This window comes from Dasypus novemcinctus, chromosome 1 (assembly GCF_030445035.2).
Source record: "Dasypus novemcinctus isolate mDasNov1 chromosome 1, mDasNov1.1.hap2, whole genome shotgun sequence".
In the NCBI taxonomy this organism is placed as follows: Eukaryota; Metazoa; Chordata; class Mammalia; order Cingulata; family Dasypodidae; genus Dasypus; species Dasypus novemcinctus.
Window position 1 is genome coordinate 94,308,706 of NC_080673.1, and position 19,408 is coordinate 94,328,113.

Sequence of the window (19,408 nt, forward strand, 5' to 3'; positions counted from 1 at the left end):
TGGAAAGCTTTTCACTCTTTCCCCACTGAGTATGTTAGCTGTGTGTTTTTCATAAATGCCCTTAACTTTCTATTTCTGGTTTTCTAAGAGTTTTTTTTTTCAAGAAGTTATGCTGAATTTTGTCAAATGCCTTTTTTGTCAATTAGGATGATCATATGGTTTGTCCTTTGTTACATTAATGTAGCATATTACATTAATTTATATTCTCATGTTGAAACACTCTTGCATTCCTGAGATAAACTCCATTCAATCATAGCATATAAATCTTTTCATGTGCTATTAGATTTGATTTGCTAATATTTTGTTGCGAATCTGCATCTATATTCATGAGTGATATTGATCTGGAATTGTATGTTTTGTGTGTGATATCTGTATTTGGCTTTGCTTAAAGTGATGCTAGCTTCATAGTATGAGTTATGAAGTATTCCTTCCTATTCTACTTTTTGGACGACTTTAAGCAGGATTAATGTTATTCTTCTTTGACTATTTAGTTTATTCATCAGTGAAGCTATCTGATCCTGGCCTTTTCTTTGTTGAGAGGTTTTTGATTACTGACTAAGTCTCTTCACTTGTTACTGGTTTGTTGAGATCCTTTATTCCTTCTTTAGTCATTGTAGATAGTATGTGTGTTTCTAGGAACTTGTCCATTTTTTCTAGGTTATCTCATCTGTTGACATATAATTGTTCATCATATCTTTTTATAATCCTTTTTCTTTCTGTGGGATCAGTTAGGAATGCCTCCCCACCCCCGTATTAGTCAGCCAAAAAAATGCTGACACAAAATACCAGAAATCTTTTGGCATTTATAAAGAGTATTTATTTGGGGTAGAAGCTTACAGTCAAAAGGCTACAAAAGGCTCTCACCAAAGTCTGTTGCCATGTGTTGGAGCAAGATGGCTGCCAATGTCTGCAATGGTCCAGCCTTCCTCTTCCTTCTAGGGCTTCATGGTCCTAGCTTCTTCCAATGTAGAATGGGAAACCTCATCTCTCCCAGGGCTTGTTCCTTGCCATCTCCGAGCTCAGCTGCTCTGATCTTTCCACAGAGCTCAGCTGCTGTGGTCTCTCCACAGGGGCAGGCTCTCTCTCTTTCTGCGGCCTCTTCCGTGCCTCTGAAGCTATCTTTATCCCTCTGCATTCTTTTCCTGTGTGTTTACTTCCTGGGGCTCCAGCATCAGAAAATTCCAACTTTCTCCCCTACCATGTCATTTTCTCTGTGAGACCCCACCTACCAAGGGGGCAGGGCCTCAATGTCCTACTGGTATGGCCCAATCAAAGCCTTAATCATTATTTAATCAAGTAAAAGTGAAACCTCTGAATTTAATACAATCTAATGCATCCAGAGGAATAGAACAGTTTACAAAAATAATCCAAAATCTGTTTTTAGAATTCATAAACAATATCAAACTGCTACACCCCCTTTGATTGCTGATATTAGTTATTTGCATCATCTCTATTTATTTATCAGTCTACCTAAAGATTTGGATTTGTTGGTTTTATTGGTCTTCTCAAAGAACCAGCTTTTAGTTTCATTGATTCTTTGTTTTTTTTTTTAATTCTCTATTTCATTTATCTCCACTCTGATCTTTGTTATTTCCTTCCTTCTACTCACTGTGGATTTAGTTTGCTCACCTTTTTCTAGTTCCTCCAGGTATGAAGTTGGTATCTGATTTGAGATCTCTCTTCTCTTGTAATGAAAGCATTTGGAGTTATAAATTACCATCTCAGCACGGCCTTTGCTTTATCCCATAAGTTTTGGTATGTTATATTTTTGTTTTTCATTCACCTCAAGATATTTCCTAATTTCCCTTTTTGACCCAATGGTTGTTTAAGAGTGTGTTGTTTAATTTCTACATATTCATGAGTTTTCCAGTTCCCCCTCTATTATTGATTTTTAGCTTCATTCGAACTGTGGTGAGGAGAGATACATTGTATGATGTCAATATTTTTAAATTTATTGAGACTTGCTTTGTAACCTAAGCTGCCATCTATCCTAGAGAATCACGCATGTACACTAGAGAAAGATGCATATTCTGCTGCTGTTGGTTGAAGTGTTCTATATATATCTGGTAGGTCTAATTGGTTTAGCATCTCATTTGTGTGCTCTGTTGCTTATTGTTATTCTCTCTAGATTTTCTGTCCATTATTGAAAGTGGTGTATTGATGTCTCCTTCTATTAATGAAGACCCATCTATTTCTCCTTTCAAAATTGTCAATATTTGTTTCATGTATTTTGGGGCCCTGCTAGTGGGGACATATATATTTATTATTGTTATGTCTTGTTGAATTTGATCCTTTATTGTATAAAGTTCCCTCTTAGTCCCTCATAACTGTTGCTGATTAAAAGTCTATTTTATCTGATATTAGTACAGCTACCCCTAGGGAGATTGTATTATTATACTATGATACCAGAGAGATATTAGCATAGCTTTCTTTTGGTTACTCTTTTCCATCCTTTCACTTTCAACCTATTCATGTCCTTGAATTTAAGGTGAGTCACTGGTAAACAGCATATAGTTGGGTCAGGTTTTTTATCCACTCTGCTGATCTCTTGTCTTTAGACTGAAGCTTTTAACCCATTTACATTTAAAGTAACTGTTGCTAATATAGGTCTTTCTTCTGCCACTTTGCTATGTGGTTTTTGTAAGTTTTCTCCCTTTTTTGACCCTCAGTTCTTATGTTAATGTCTACTTCCATATTTATTTAATTTTTTGTAGGGTATCATTTTGAGTCCCTACTCCTTTCCTTCTCTGTTTATTTCTTGGATATTTTCTTTGTGGTTACCATGGGGCTTAAATTTAAACATTCTAAATCTATAACAATCACATTTGATTTGATACCAACATAACTTCAATAGTATATACACCATTGTTCTTATATTCTTCCATCCTGCCACCTTTTCTGTACTTGTTATAAATTACATACAGATATACATTGTATTTCTGAAACTATAGATGTGTCATATTTTTATGCATTTGCATTTTAGGACCTGTAAGAAATAAAAAGTGGCATTACATATAAATACAATACTATACTGGTTACCATATGGTTGTTTACTGGAGATCTTTATTTCTTTATGCCACCTAGATCTAGAAATGTCCTTTCATTTCTATCTAAAGAACTCCCTTTAGCATTGTTTGTGGGCCAGGTCTACTGTTTACTAACTCCCTCAGCTTTCGTTTATCTGGGAATGTCTTAATCTATCCCTCATTTCTGAAAGATATTTCCTACCATATATAAAGTTCTTGGTCAGAAGTTGTTTTCTTTATGCCCTTTAAATATTTTATCCCACTACCTCTTTGGATCAATGGTTCTGATGAGAAATTGGCACTTAATCTTATTGGTGTTCCCTTGTATGTAACAATTGGTTTTCTCTTACATCCTTCAGAACTATTTCCTTTATCTTAGCCTTTTGAAACTGGGAAGTGTTGGATTCCTTTAGGTTCTCTGCTATGTTGCAATAAAGAGTTTAAGAACACACCAGTTTACTTAGGCCAGTAAAAAGAATTTATTGGGAAATGGCAGAAAAGAACAGAACTTGCCGAGAAATGGGAGAGAAGGAGGAAAATACACACTAAAATTTGATGCAGGCTCCTCTAGCAGAGAGAGCAAGATTTGGCTTGTGTGGTTACCTTTTAAACTATTAATTATTCCTCCCCTTGCTAATATTCAGGGCCCCAGCTGTTTGCTCTTCTCATTGATTGCCCCACCTGTCAGGTCCCCAGGGGACCCAATGATGAGTACCCTTGAGTATATCCAGGACTTTTTCTTGACTCCAATGAGGTTCTTATGACCAGGATCTCGTAGTGTCATCTTTCCAGCAGCCTTCTTCTCAGGAGGTTTCCTAATGGGGTCTCACAGCCATGTGGTCTTCCCACCATGTGTTCTTCCAGGCCAGCAACCTTCCCTCTTTCAATATACTAATCTGCCTCAAGTTGACAGTTTGACTACAATGTGTGCACATGGTTTTCTCTGAGTTTATCCTGTTAGGAGTCTGTGGCTTTTGAATGTGTATATTCATGATATCCATTAAATTTGGAAAGTTTCCTACTATTATTTCTTGGAATATTTTTTCTTCCTTTTTCTTTCTTCTCCTTCTGGAACTCTGATAATATATTGGTAACTTAATGGTGTTCGACAAATCTCTCAGGCTCTGTTCATGTTTCTTCATTCTTCTTTTTGTTCCCCAGCCTGAACAGTTTCAATTGTCTTATCTTCAAGATCACTGATTGTTTCTTCTACCTGTTCCAGTCTGCTGTTGAAACCCTCTGGGGAATGTTTTATTTCATTTATTGCCGTATTCAAATCCAATATTTATGTTTTGTTTAGTTTTTATAATTTCTTTCTCTTATTGAGATTCTCATACTGTTTGTTCATTTTTCTCATATGCTTTAGTTCTTTTTCTGTCTTTTCCTTTATCTCTTTAAGCATCTTGGAAATCAGTTTTTTTAAAGTCTTTTTCTGGTATGTCAAAAGTCTAATCTTTGATGGTTTCTGAAGTTTTTTGTTGTTCCTTTGGATCAGCTATCATTTCCTGTTTTTTTGTTGTTGTTGTTGTTGTTATTTCCCTTGTAATCTTTTTATTACATACTGCACATTGTAATATTTTAATGTAACTCTGGAATTTAGTCCTTGAGCTGTTCATTCCTTAGATTAGTATGCAGCTAATGATATCACAGAGATTTCCTCAAGTGCCAGAAGCTAATAAAAACAAACAAATCAATGTAAAAAATGCCTGCCTTAAACGTATTTTTCAAATTGACTCCATGTTGGCTGGTATTCTCCATCAGACTTCAGCCCTTCTGCCAAGAAGCATAGTCCAGATGAAATTGTGGAGTTCTCTCTCCCTTTTCTGAGCATGCCTCTTGTCTTGGACTTGTTGTGGCCTTAGGAATGCCCCCATTTAGGAATTGAATACTCACTCTATTCCCTAACCAGAGTGCTCTATTTTATATCTTAACACCCGGTAATCCTTTCCCTCACGCCACTATAATTATAATTGTTTCTTACACAGCTTTAGCTATAATGAAGCTACCTTGCCTACAGGATAAGTTCTGGGAGTGTGAGCAAGAGATGAATGTCTTGGTTCAATCCTTCAGGATACCACCCAATAGACTGGCACTGACATATAGGTACCCCTGTATACACATAGGGGTACTCTCCTCCCTCTGGGACAGGGCGAGAGACCCACAGTGAGAATGCAGTCCAGCTTCACAACTTGCAGAGGAGGGATTTGGGGCCCGGCCAGCAAGGACACCACAGTTTCTCCTGCTGTTTTTAACCACAGTTTCTCCTGCTGTTTTTAGGTTGTGTCCTTGATTTGGCAGTTCCCAATTACTAGAATCTTTTCAGTGTTTTCTGGAGCCCTGATAAAGATGGCTCTGCCAGTCTTTGCTAGTTACTCAAAGATTCAGTGGGGTATCAGAACTTTGGAGCATCTTATACTAACATCTTGAGCAACTGAGAGCCAATTTTAACATCCTTGGCTTAAGACTTTTTAATGGTCTGCAGAAGATGCAAATGTACATGGCAGCAGTAATGTATTTTGCCTTACCAGTTATTTTAGATCAAGAGGCATTAAGAATGATAAATTTAAGTGAATTGACTTCTAATAATCCCTATCAATATGTCTGTTCACTGTGCTAACCATGGTGCTAGCAGAAATTGTTATTATTTCTGTTTTACTGATAAAGAAACTGAGGCTTGAAAAGATTAAGCAACTTTCCCATGGACATAGAACTGGCAATATAGAGCCAAGCTCATGCTCCTAAGCTTTATGCTATTTGCAGGTGGCTATTTGGTGTCTGCATAGGACTTTTAAACAGCACAAACCAGGTTGAGACAAATGTGTTAATAGAAATTAATGACTAAATAAGACATGAATTGATTCCTCCAAACTCTGTATCCTTATTCAGATGTTATAAATATTCCTTCAGATTTTACACACAAACTCAACTGTTACCTTAAGTGCTAGTAAACATAGGGGTCCTAATGTTTCTGTTTTTGTTTTTATATAGACATTACCAATAGTCAAAGAAAACTGAAGTATTTTAAATTTTGGAAAATGGTGTTAGAAAACTTGCAGTGAGAAAGCAATTTATTTATTTATTTTTTTATTTCTCTCCCCTTCCCCCCCGAACCCCCCACCCCCTGTTCTCTGCTCTCTGTGTCCATTCGCTGTGTGTTCTTCTGTGACCGCTTCTATCCTTATCAGTGGCACCAGGAATCTGTGTTTCTTTTTTGTTGCGTCATCTTGTGTCAGCTCTCTGTGTGTGCGCGCCATCCTTGGGCAGGCTGCACTTTCTTTCGCGGTGGGCAGCTCTCCTTACGGGGCACACTCCTTGCGTGCGGGGCTCCCGTACGCAGGGGACACACCTGCATAGCAGGGGACTCCTTGCACACATCAGCACTGCCCATGGGCCAGCTCCACACGGGTCAGGGAGGCCCAGGGTTTGAACCATGGACCTCCCATGTGGTAGACGGACGCCCTATCCATTGGGCCAAGTCCGCTTCCCGAGAAAGCATTTTAGAAAGGACCTCTCCAATTATATTGACTTAAGTTGTAAGACTTAATCCATTCAAAATTCTTTTTATTAAATTTCCCCAAAACTAGTAAGATGCTGGTGTTTTAAACTTAAGAAATTAGGCAAAGAAGATGCAGCAAATAGACACAGAGAACAGACAACCCGGGGGGGAGGGGGTTTGAGAAAAATAAATCTTTAAAAAAAATAAAAATAAAGCTTAAGAAATTAAAGCCTATTGAAATCCTCAAATGTTTTTGAAAGTAATCATCTTCGTAGAGTAAATCTTAATTTTTACCAGGTAAATCTTTGCAATTAAACTCTACAATTTATGTGACTTTACAAATCTGATTGATAAGAAGCACCTCAGTATTTAATACTAATACAATCTTGAAATGATTTCCTTTTACCTTTGCCACAAAATGAAGCCCTGTGAAGTAAGAGGAAAAAGAAACTTTCTGAATCACCTTTCCCTTCTGCAAAAGAAATTAATTTTGAAGTTTTATTTAGAATATTTTCTAAATTGTTTATAGCTTCTCTGCATCATTTTTATCATCTATTTTGCTTTAAATGGGGAGACTGTCTAACATCTTTAGTTCTTATATCTTTATATAAGTGAAAATTTTGTTTTTTAAATTGTGCTTTCAGATTAAATGTCTAAGATTAGCTTTAATCCCATCATTTTTACTTCTGTAAAGTAATTAGAATGATTGTTTATAAAAGGGAGGGAGAGAATCTTATCCATAGGCAAAATAAGCTACTGTCTGCTAATTAATGTAAGAGACAGCCTTAGCACCCCCACAGAATCCTTCTATGTCTGATGCCTGAAATTCTGCTGTTAAACCTTTAGTCCATTAGCTTGTGGTATTGCTCTTCCCAGTTAAAATGCAAATACTCTGCAAGAGGAAGTATTTTAATCTGTTACTAGTTTTTGGTATTTTTACATGAGGAAAAGCACATCAGGGCACCAGTAACCTTGAAAACTACCAGTACTCCTGGTGGAAGGAAAAGGGTGAGAGTCCAGAAAAGGAAAACTGGAGCATATGAAGACAAACCTCATCAACTTTACAGTAAAGATGTACTTGCAAAACTTTAGAATAAGAAGGAGCCCTAGAGATGATCTAGCATAAAAATTAGAACTAAAGGCTTAGAGAAACTAAACAGCATGCTCAAATTTTTGTTGGAACCATATTTTATTTTTCTTTGTTTTTATAAGAAAGAAACATGAAATGTTAATCTATATAAAGGTTCAAATCAGATACATTTGTTCTTCAATACCTTCCAGGGATTTAGGAGTGAATAATCACATATGATAAACAGACAATAGAAAATGTTTCTTACATAGTGGCATAAATTTCCTTTGTAAGGTCGGTAGTTTCAAAAGTAATATTGAAACTGTTGTTTTAACAGTTATAAATATTTACAGTTTTGAATTTCCTGGAGTTCATATTTAGAGTGGCCTTAGTTATATAAATGCAGGTCCACATGGTAAGTGATATTATCTGTAAATAAATTCTTTGAAGGAGTAATATTCTCATTGCTTGAAGTAAAGGCTGAGTTTTTTTGCAGGTTTATTTGTAAAACTCTTACCTTTAGCTTTTTTAATATCAAAAGTTATAGAAAAGAAAATAAATTTAAAGTTTTTTAAAATGTTAAATATAATCAATTTAAAGTTAACTGAAAATTGTTCATCCTTAGTGAATGTTATTATTGCACTTGTCCCTATATCTAAACTTGTCCTGAAGAAATAATTTCTAAAAACTTCTTCAAAGTAATTAAGAGATACTATGGTCAGAGCAGGATATATAATGACAAAGAGATTTAGTAATATTTCATCATCCCATTTGGATCTAGGTTCAAGTCACCTGAATTAAAATTTCCATCCAGTTATATACCCATATCTATCTAAAAGGACCTTTAGATAATGTGGTAAATACTGCTAAGGAATTTCTCCACTGTCTATATTAATAGTTACCTATGAGAGGTACATTAGCTGTGGTAGAGCTCCTATTTGCTCTTAGACCTGTCCATGGCCCCAGTTCCTAGGGTGCCATACAGACTTATACAGTCCACCAGTCAGTCCTATTTGAGAGCCTGCTTTGCCAGGCATTGGGAATACAGAGTTAAATCACAGCCCCTACTCACCAGAAACTCATGGTCTTGTGGGTCAGACAGGCACATTAAATAGATCATTTCAGTACAATGTGAAACAATCTATGTCTGAGCAAACCCAGAATCCCATGGGAATTAAAGGATGGTAACCTAAAAGAAGTGATGCCTGAGATGGAGTTAACCTAGCAAACAAGAGAGGGAGGAAATTTCAGACTTAAGACACACACTGTATGGGGCACAGAGCCTTATGAGAGGAACACATTCAGGGAATCACAAATACACTGGGTCAGCATGGCTGGAATATATGAGAGTGGTGGGAATGAGACTGGAGTAGACAAAGGCAGTTTCATGGAGAATATTCCATAATATGCGAAGTTTGGAGTTTGTTCTAAAAGCAGTGGGAAAGTATTAAAGAATTTTAATCAGGTAAGTGACATGCCCATATTTGTATTTCAGAAAGATTACTTTGATGTAGGGTGGAGAATGGATGAGAGTGGGAGAGATGGTACAGGCAAGACTAGGGAGATGGATTCACCCAGAGAAGTAATATGCATAAATATTACTTTGTACTCACAAAGATCAAGGACTTTATAGCTTTGCCCTAAAATAAACCAGTTCTACTTGTCCTTTGGGTCAGTACCTGTGCTGGAGAAAATCCAGAGAAAATTACTTTTGCTACTGTTCCTTTCCCTTTTCTCAAACTGTGTGCTAGCAAAGGGGAACTCTGCATTGTGGTACTTGCAAGCATTGATAGGTACTAGTACCATTGACACCATGTATACTGGTATACTCAGTAAACCTGAGTATACTGTTGGTGCTGACACTGGTATCTGGCACAATATTTTTTTTATCCACCCCCCCCCCCTTACTTGCTGTCTGCTCTCTGTGACTATTCGCTGTGCATTCTTCTGTGTCTGTATTTTATTTTTTTACTTATACCCCCGCCCCCTGCCTTTGCAGCTTGCTTGCTGTCTGCTCTCTGTGTCCATTCACTGTGCAATCATCTGTGTTTTTACTTGTCTCCCTTTTTGTTGCGTCACCTTGCTGAGTTGGCATTCCATGGCTCTTGCGGGCCAGTGGCACTCCACAGCACCCAGGTCAGCAGCTCTCCGCAGCATGCAGGCAAGCCTGCCTTCACAAGGAGGCCCCAGGACACGAACTCAGGGCCTCCCATATGGTAGATGGGAGCCCACCTGATTGAGCCATAGCCGCTTCCTGTTTGGCACAATTTTAAAGTTCATTTACTCAGAAATTTAAGCTGCATTCTAGGCACTATATTAATTATGGTAAAAAATTCAAAGATAATGCAGGTAATAGAGAAATATCTTTGTATAAATTATTTAGAGTCTTAATGAAAGTAAGTCATGTACATTAGTATTTTATACAAGATCATATTCTGCCATGAGAGATGTATGAATATTAGAGTGGGAAGAGGAAGCACTTAAAAGGTGGACACTATTTGAACACTCTGAAATATGAAGAAAACTGTTATACAGCTATTAGGGGCTAGGCAGAACATTTACTGAAAAAAGAACACCTTTCAGGTTGGTTGGAACTGAAGTAGTTAGATCCTATTCATGACAGCTGAATTGAGAAATTTTGGCTTTATTCTTTAGGCAGTAATGGAGGGTTTTTCAGTTGGGACATGATAATCAGAACTTTGCTTTAAAATTTTAATCTTGTAATATTATTGTAAATAAAATGTATTTCCAAAGAAAAAAGAAGACCTAAAGAAAATGAAAAGCTACTAGAATAGTCTAAGCTCAAGGTAATTAGTGTCAAAAAAAGGGAATAGGTAATGGGAGTAGAGATAGGATAGAATTTATTAGAGCAGTAGAATGTAGGATATTGCCACTAATGAGCTGTGATGTAAAAAATAAGGTTTTAGATTAAATGATTTGGAGGATAGTAATGCCTTTCAACAAAAGCAGCAGTTTATTTGGAAAGGAAAATGATAACTAAAAATAAATTTTTATGTCAGTTAATGTTATTAATATGAGGAATATGAATATATTAACTTGAGTTATATATGAGGAAATGATGGATTTAATTCCATATTTCCTTTGGTATTGATATACTAAAGGTATAGCCCTTAGTTTGGACTTAAAGATATATAACACCAGTTACAATTAGCTAACATAGCAAATAAGCAAGCCAACATATAAGTATATATACCTTCATAAGTGATCTCATGAAATACTGGTTTGCTTTGTTTATAGAGGTATGATATTACTAAATGTGGTAGCACACAAATATACTGTGCTCTTTTAGGACCTACAGAAACATGAGACCGTTTCTGTGTTGAATTTTGAGCAGTCAAAAATTTTAAAGGTATTTGAAAGTAAATCTTTTGTAAAGAGTATTTTTGGAATATGAATATTTACTCTGGTACACAGTTTATTCTTAGAACTGATTTTTTTTCAGTTTGCTTCATTAACACAAGATATACCAACTTGCAGTATTGTTATATAGTTGGCTTATTTATGAACGCAGAAAAGTCTATCTTAGAAGCCTAGAAGCACACATCATCCTTACCTGTTTAATGCTGTTCTGATAGTCTACCTCTTTTGTCACAGCATTTTACACTATTTTTTCTGATCTATTTGTATGTTTGGGCACCAGATTTTTATTAATGTGAAAATTTATTTTTTTCTATGATACTCATTTGAGCTCTTTTTGGTAATGTCTGCCACGTGGAATAGTGAGCTGAGTTCTAAGTTTTGGGACAGGGGTACAGCTTACAGCAAGACATGATAAGATGGTTAGCATAAGCCTGTACCAAAAAAGGCATGTGATTACCGGAATATATTGCGGCGTGCACGATAGTAAGCAGCTCTACTCAAACACTTGGCCAAGTGACTGCTACAGTAACTGGATGTTTTTATGCTTTTATAGCTACTATTATTTGATGGTAGAGATTCCATTATAATTTACGACTTCTTCAATTGCATTTTTTCTTTGAATTCCTTCAAGTGTTTCATCAAAAATCCTAGTATAGGAAATGTCTGACTGGAAAATTAAAAATTAGTGCATGTGTGTGCCATTGCTACTTCTTACCAAAACCAAACTGAAAATTAATGGTGGGCATTGTTAGGATTACACTATCGAGATTTATATGTGAGTGAAGCCATAGCTTTTTAAGTTCCTGGTTTGTAAAATAGCATAGTGTCTAGCTGTTGGATACAACTTTCAGAAAATAATCTCTTTAAGGATAAATATTGTAATCCCATAACTGTGTTTATGCTCACAGGAAGTGGCTTTTTTAAATGCAAAAGTGAATATAGCAAATTCAGCTATTTGTCTAGAATATAAGGAAATCAATGAAGTGACAGTCATAATCCTAAAATATATATAGTTGCATGTTCATCCTAACACTACCTTGGTGTGCTGAACCTGTACATGCTTGTCTTCTAATGAAGTACAATGAAATAAAATGAAAGTCCTTAGGGCATGGAGAAAGTATATTTCTCAATACCTATGCTTTCATTTGCCCTACTCAGATTTAGGCAAGGATTGATCACAGTTAACTTTGGTCACCCAAAGTCATTGTATATCAGAAATTGTCTTGTTTCACACTTCAATTATCATTCCATCCAATTAACAGAAAATATACAGAAATCTTTGTTCATTTTTCAAATACCTAATAGTTTATTGTGATTGTGAATGGCTCAAAAGGTAAAACAAGTGTTCAACTGCCTACCTTTACAGTATAATCTGTCAGCCTGTCAGATGATTCAAAATTGATTAAAGGAGTTCTACCTCATTTTATGTCTGTGTCACATGAGAATTTGTATTGTCAACCATGAATTTTAAATAATTACCAAGGAAACAAGATCTTCAAATAACCAAAACTGTCTGCATCATCCAATATAAGCAAAAGAGAATGTTTATTGTAAATGTATTAATATGTAACTAGACCAGTTTCATTCTTTCTCTACCATTTGCCAGTAATGAATTTAAGGATAGGAGATTTGGAGGTCCAACCACCCTGCCTACAAACATTCATGATTATTTGGGCTAGAAATTTTAAGACAAGAGTGTTCTTGAATGTTTCCCAGGACTTTTTGGTTGAATTTAGACTAAGAATAGGAAATGTGGTTTAAGGCTTTATTTCTTCTGTGCCTCATCTTCTAAAGTATCAAAATCACCTAAAACGGATTTGGAATTGTTTTGTATTTTGGATAATAACTTTCCTCTTCCTCAGAATTCTATTGCCATCATATTTTTTCAAGCATTTTGACATTTAAACTGAATATTTTTTAACATTAAACCTAGATCACAAGCCAAAGAAAATTCTAGAATGACGAGTTTGATATGCTTTTGGTGACTAAAAAAAGTTTGGAGTAAAATCTTCTATAAAATCTTAAAATAAATGCATGATCCTGAACCAACAAAATCATTCAGATGCTTATCTATGATTTTAGCTACAGATACTGGATGCTGGATATTTAGGTACAGATAGGTACTTTTTAAATATTCACATATTGTAAAATAAACATTTTTACATCTGGAGTCAGGGGCATCTGATTTTTTAATTGTATGTAGTTTAAAAAGTATATGTAGGAAGCACTTAAATGTGACTTTATAAGTCTTTTTATTTTATTACTATTTTTAAAGAAGCTTTAGATGTTACAGTGTTACATTGAATATATAGGAGATTCCATATACTTCACCCCATCCACTTCCTCATTAACAACATCTTTCATTAGTGTGGTACATTTGTTACAATTGATGAACACATACCGAAGTATTGCTACTATGCATGGTCTATAGTTAACATTATGGTTTATATTTTGCACCACACAATTTTATAGGTTTTGACAAAATGTATAATGGCCTGTATCCATCACTGCAATGTCATACAGAGGAATTACAGTGTCTCAAAAATGCCCCATGTTGCACCATTCTTCCCTTTCCCTCCCCCCAGAACCTTTGGTGACCACTGCCTTTATATTAATGTTGCAAGTTCCTGCAGTACTAGAATAATGATAAGTCTACTTTAGTCTATAGTTGCATTGCATTCCCCCGTTATGTGTTTTGTTTTGTTTTTTAAAGATTTATTTATTTATTTAATTCCCCCCCTCCCCCGGTTGTCTCTTCTCTGTGTCTGTTCGCTGCGTCTTGTTTCTTTGTCCGCTTCTGTTGTCGTCAGCGGCATGGGAAGTGTGGGCGGCGCCATTCCTAGGCAGGCTGCACTTTCTTTCGCGCTGGGCGGCTCTCCTTACAGGGCGCACTCCCTGCGTGTGGGGCTCCCCTACGCGGGGGACACCCCTTCGTGGCAGGGCACTCCTTGCGCACATCAGCACTGCGCATGGGCCAGCTCCACATGGGTCAAGGAGGCCCGGGATATGAACCAGGGACCTCCCATATGGTAGACGGACGCCCTAACCACTGGGCCAAGTCCGTTTCCCCGTTATGTTTGTCATTCCTCAATATTGAGGATTTGGGGATGGTGATGCCCACTATGTTTCCAGTTCAAAAGGGCCTCAGATCCTATGGGGCAGATGGGTGGAACTCTCTTCCTTGCACTTGTAGATACTTTCTGTTTTGGGGGATGTGCATGGTCTTTATCATTGTCTTTAGAGAATCGGATTGGCTTAACTTGCATCAGATGTCCACCTTTACCCTCCCCTCCCTATATCCAGTGAGCCATGGTTGTGGCAGAGTCTTCTGATATCAACATGACAGCGTAGGCTCACCCTTTCATCAGAGGCAGTGGTTAGAGGCCCTCCCAATCAAGAAGTAGAATCTGGTGGGCAATCCAAATGTATCTGCCTACAACATTTGCTAGAAGTCTCATTTAACAGTTACTTGCCCAAGGTGGATAGGTGTTTGCATTTTCCAGTTAGACCTAAGAATATCCGCATGCCTGTATCATTTTCAGAGCTTTAAAATAGCTATAGAAATGAACAGAAAGGCATGCATATTACCATGTAATTTACCATTGCTTTGCTGCATCTTGACCATTTTCATAATTCCTTATTTAATCAGGAATATCTTCCTTACATCTTTGATAAATCTTTTTACACTCTCTTTTCGTCTCCATTTTTTTTTCATTATTTTTATCTTAGAGGCACCCTACTTCCTTTAGATAAAATACTAGTGTGCTGAAGCATGGTGAATGTTGGACAGTACTCTTTTCTGGAAATCAGTTACCTTTATGTGTTTTGCTTACACATTCAAGTCTGTGCATAAATATTTTCCTTAAGTTTTTCTTCTCAGTTTTATTCGGGGCCACATTTCAGGCAGCATCAACATTCCATTTAGCACTGCATTCACTTCCGAAGGGGAGCTTACCCAGGGCCCTTATACATCTGTGCTTCAGAGCTTCAGAGGGAAGGTCATTGTCATCGTGGGACATGTAGCAAAACACACATCTGAGGTAAGTGTACTCAGGAATTTCATATGGATATTTGATGAGTTATTTACTTGTCTTCTGTATAGGTTATCTAAAAGTATATTTCTTCAGGAATTGTTCACAAATGAAATGAGCTTTGAAGATCTGCCTATATTCTTACATAGAATGTTTGTTCACCTTTTCCCAGTATAAGAAGTTGTTTTTTAGGTTTCTTCCCCCTCAATGTTCAACATAAGTAACAACAGAAAACTTAGAAAAATCCAAATGATAATGTAAGGCTTCTTCCTAACTACTCCCTTAAATAAAAAGAGGTGGCATGAATTACTTCCATTGGAGAAAAACAGCGCCTGCTTTTAGTGGGGCCTGAATGAAGATTCCAAAAGCTAGTAATGATGGACTTTGTTGGACTGGAGGGTTTTGTTTTCCATATTCTTAAAGCCTTCTGATGATAGGGAATTCAGGAAGGATATAAACTTTCAAATATGTGGAGTATAAGAAAAACAAAATAGCTCCCCTTGTTATTTTCTGAACAAATTGAAAAAATTAAAAATAAAGAGTAGTAGCATAGGGAAGCCAAAAGTATCATTCTTATTATATTTTTTATAAAAGCCAAGTTGAAGAATATACCTTAAAATGATAGTCAAAAGTGGACTTACTAACAGTACCCTCAGAATTAAGCAGGGAGCATATCTAGATGTATGCCACATGGTATCAGGACAGGACCCACCTCTCAAGATGAGGAAGAACCTGCTCCTGGAAAAGTAGCAGATGTAGCTTGCTCCCTCCAGACCCTTGTTTCCAAGAGGGAGAAAAACAAATCAATCTCCCTCACAGGTGTAGAATGAATAAAAAGACAAAAAGGTAGGTCAGGAATACATGCAGAAAAATTTCTCAAGGGAATCAGGAGTGGAGATAAAATATTCCCTTCTAATGTACACATCCCTTTCTATCTCCATAAACTGAACAATACAGAATGTGGTCACTGAAAATGTAGTCAGGTGAGAATTGAAGATTTTTGGTCATAGGCAGTTTTGAGCATCCAACAATCCTTGTCTCAGAAGTACAAGGCTAATGGTAGTATTGGTTTTTGACACTAAATTAAGTTCAAACTTGATGATAAAACTTTAATGGAATGAAACTAGAAATCAATAACAAAAACTAGAAAATTTACAAATGGGTGGAAATTAAACAGCATAGTTGTTAACAGCCAATTGTTTAAAGATGAAATTATAAGGGTAACCAAAAAATACTTAGAGATGAATCAAAACAAAGACACAACTACCAAAACTTATAGGAGGCAGCAAAAACAATGACCAAAGGGAAATTTATAGCTATGAATGTCTATATTAAAAAAAGGTCTCAAATTAATAACCTAACTTTACATCTGAGAAAGTAAAGTAAACCTAATGATAGCAGAAGAAAAGAAATAATTAAGATTAGACCAAAAATAAATGAAATAAAGAACAGGAAAACAATAGAATAAACAAAACTAAAAGTAGTTCATTGAAAAGGCAATAAAATTGACAAATCTTTAGCTAGACTGACAACTATACAAATAACTAGCAACTAAAATCAGAAAGGAAACAACTAAAATCAGAAATGGTTATATCACTACTGACCATACAGAAATTAAAAGACTTGTAAGAGAATATCATGAACAACTGTATGCCAACAAATTAGATAATCTAAAATGGAAAATTCCTAGATATATACCACATGCCCAAATTTACTCAAGTAGAAATAGAAAACATCAGCTAACCTATAACAGGTTCAAAAATCAATAAAGTCCAGGACCAGATGACTTCACTGGTGAAGTCTACCAAGCAGTTAAATAATTAATCTTAATGTTTCTCAGACTCCTTCAAAGAATTCAAGAGGAATGAACACTTTCTAATTCATCTTATGAGGCTAGTATTACTCTGATAACAAAGCCTGGTAAAAACATCAAACAAGATGTTGCAGACCAATTTCCCTTACAAATATAAATGCAAAAATCTTCAGTGAAACACTAGCAAACTGATTCCAACAGCATATTACAAAGTTTATATACTATGGCTAAGTGATATGCATCCTGGGAATGCAAGTGGTTCAAAATACAAAAATTAATCAATGTAATACATTACATAAAAAGAAGGGAAAAAAGCATACTTATCTCAATAGATGCATAAAAGGCATTCAACAAAATCCAGCCCCCTTTCTTGATAAAACTACTCAGAAAAGTAGGAATAAAAGGGAACTTTCTCAACCTGATAAAGGCTATTTATGATAAACCCATAGCTAATATCATACTTAATGGTGAGAGACTTAAAGTTTTCCCCCTAAGATAAGGAACAAGACAAGGTTGCCCACTTTCACCACCACTATACAGTATTATACTAGAAGTTCTTACCAGAGCATTAGACAATAAAAAGAACTAAAAGACATCCAAATTAGAAAGGGAAAAATAAAACTAGCTCTCACTGCAGACTACATGATCTTATATATCAAAAATCCAAAGGAATTCACAAGGAAACTATTAGCTAGAACTAATAAATGAGTTCAGCAAAGTGACAGAGTACAAAATCAACATGCAAAAAACAATTTTGTTCCTAAACACTAGCAATGAACAATCCAAAGAGGAAATTAAGAAAACAATTCCATTTATAGAATGTAAAAGAATAGAATGTCTAGGAATAAATTTAACCAAATGATGTTGGGAAAACTGAAACTGAAAGACCCCTTCCTCATATGATATATAAAAATCAAGTCAAAATATAAGATGTAAAACTATAAAGCATAGAATATAACATAGGAAGAAATCTTAATGACCTGGGATTCAGCAGAGGATTCTTAGATGTGATATCAAAGCATGAGCAACAAAAGAAAGAACAGATAAATTTGATTTTTTCGAAATTAAAAATATTTGTACATCAAATGAAATTATCAAAAAAAAGTGAAAAAACAACATAGAGAAGTAGAGAAAATAATTTCAAACCATATATCAGATAAGGGCTTAATATCCAGAATATATAAAGAAATTTTACAATGCAACAACAAACAGACAAAAGTCCTAATTACAAAATGGGCACAGGACTTGAATAGACATTTCTCTGGAAAAGTTATGCAGATGGGCAAGAAGCACAGTAAGAGATGATCAGCATCATAAGTCATTAGGGAAATGCAAATCAAAACCACAATGAGATACCACTTGATATCCACAAGGATGGCTATTTTTTTTTTAATAGAAAATAAATGGAGCAAATGCAGAGAAATTGGAACTCTAGTGCATTGATGGTGGGAATGTAAAACGGTGTGACCCCTATGGAAAGCAATATGGGGGTTCCTCAGAAAGTTATATATAGAATTACCATGTGATCTGGCAATCCCACTTTTATGTGTATACCCAAAAAGAGTAAAAATCCTACACAAACAGATACTTGTGCACCAATTTATATAGCAGTATTATTTACAGTAGCCAAAGATGGAAGCAGCCCTAGTGTCCATCAACAAATGAATGAATAAACAAAATGTGGCACATACATACAATAGAATATTGTTCAGCCATAAGAAAGATGAGTTATAAGACTTGCTGCAACATGGAAGAACCCTGAAAAAAATTATGCTCAGTGAAATAAAAAGGCACATAAGGACAAGAATTGTATGATATCACTTCTAAGAGATGAATAGAAATTACAAATTTGAAGATAGAAAACAGATAAAGGTTGCCAGGCAAATTGGGTAGGGGGGGTATCTGTAAAAATAGAAAAATATTTTTTTTAAACAGAAAGAAATCCAAGAAATTATAATAAACCCAATTATTAACTGGTCTTTATGTGCTAAGCACTGCTAAGTTCTTTACATATATTATCTCATTTTATTCTTCATAACAACTCTACCAGAGAGACATTGTCTACACATGAGAAAAATTGAGGATCAAAGTTTGTATCGTTTTCCTGTGTCAGAACCATGATTGAAACACTAGACTCTCTGACTTTACAGGCCATATCCTTAACTAACTTAGTGAGCTTTTGAGTCCAAATGCTGCTACCATCTTGTTTTTCAAGTAGGCTTATTCTGACAGTAGTTCTTCCCAGTGTATAAAACCAAGATCAGAAATTAATTTTTATGCTCTAAATGCTGAGTGGATTAGAGCTCTATTTTCTTAAAGCACTGACCATTTGAAAGATGGTACCTAACAAGTAGACTCTATGTTTAATCTTCGTAACTATGCCAAGTGTTTTCAAACATCCTACTTTTTATACTAATCCATAGACTTATGTTTATTCTACTTTTACCATGATAGTCAAAACTTGTATATAGGTCAATAGATAACTCATTTCTTTCATTAAATCATCAATCAAAAAATATTTGTCACATGTTATGTGCAAGACACTGGGGTGATATGCTGTAGTCTATCAGAGTTCTAATAAATTAAGTTCAA

At 35.7% G+C, this 19,408-nt stretch overlaps 1 protein-coding gene across 7 annotated transcripts in view; it reads left to right on the plus strand.

The window, feature by feature from the left end:
• Window positions 1-19,408, plus strand: part of TBCK (TBC1 domain containing kinase) — a 445,069-nt gene that overhangs the window by 297,191 nt on the left and 128,470 nt on the right. For 6 of the 7 annotated variants that reach the window (XM_058294468.2, XM_071215231.1, XM_058294462.2 and 3 more), the window contains exon 25: window positions 14,853-15,012. The exons of the other annotated variant lie outside the window; for it this stretch is intronic. In XM_058294468.2, the coding sequence (XP_058150451.1) occupies window positions 14,853-15,012 (160 nt within the window). The remainder of the gene's footprint in view (window positions 1-14,852; window positions 15,013-19,408) is intronic. 7 annotated transcript variants of the gene reach the window in all.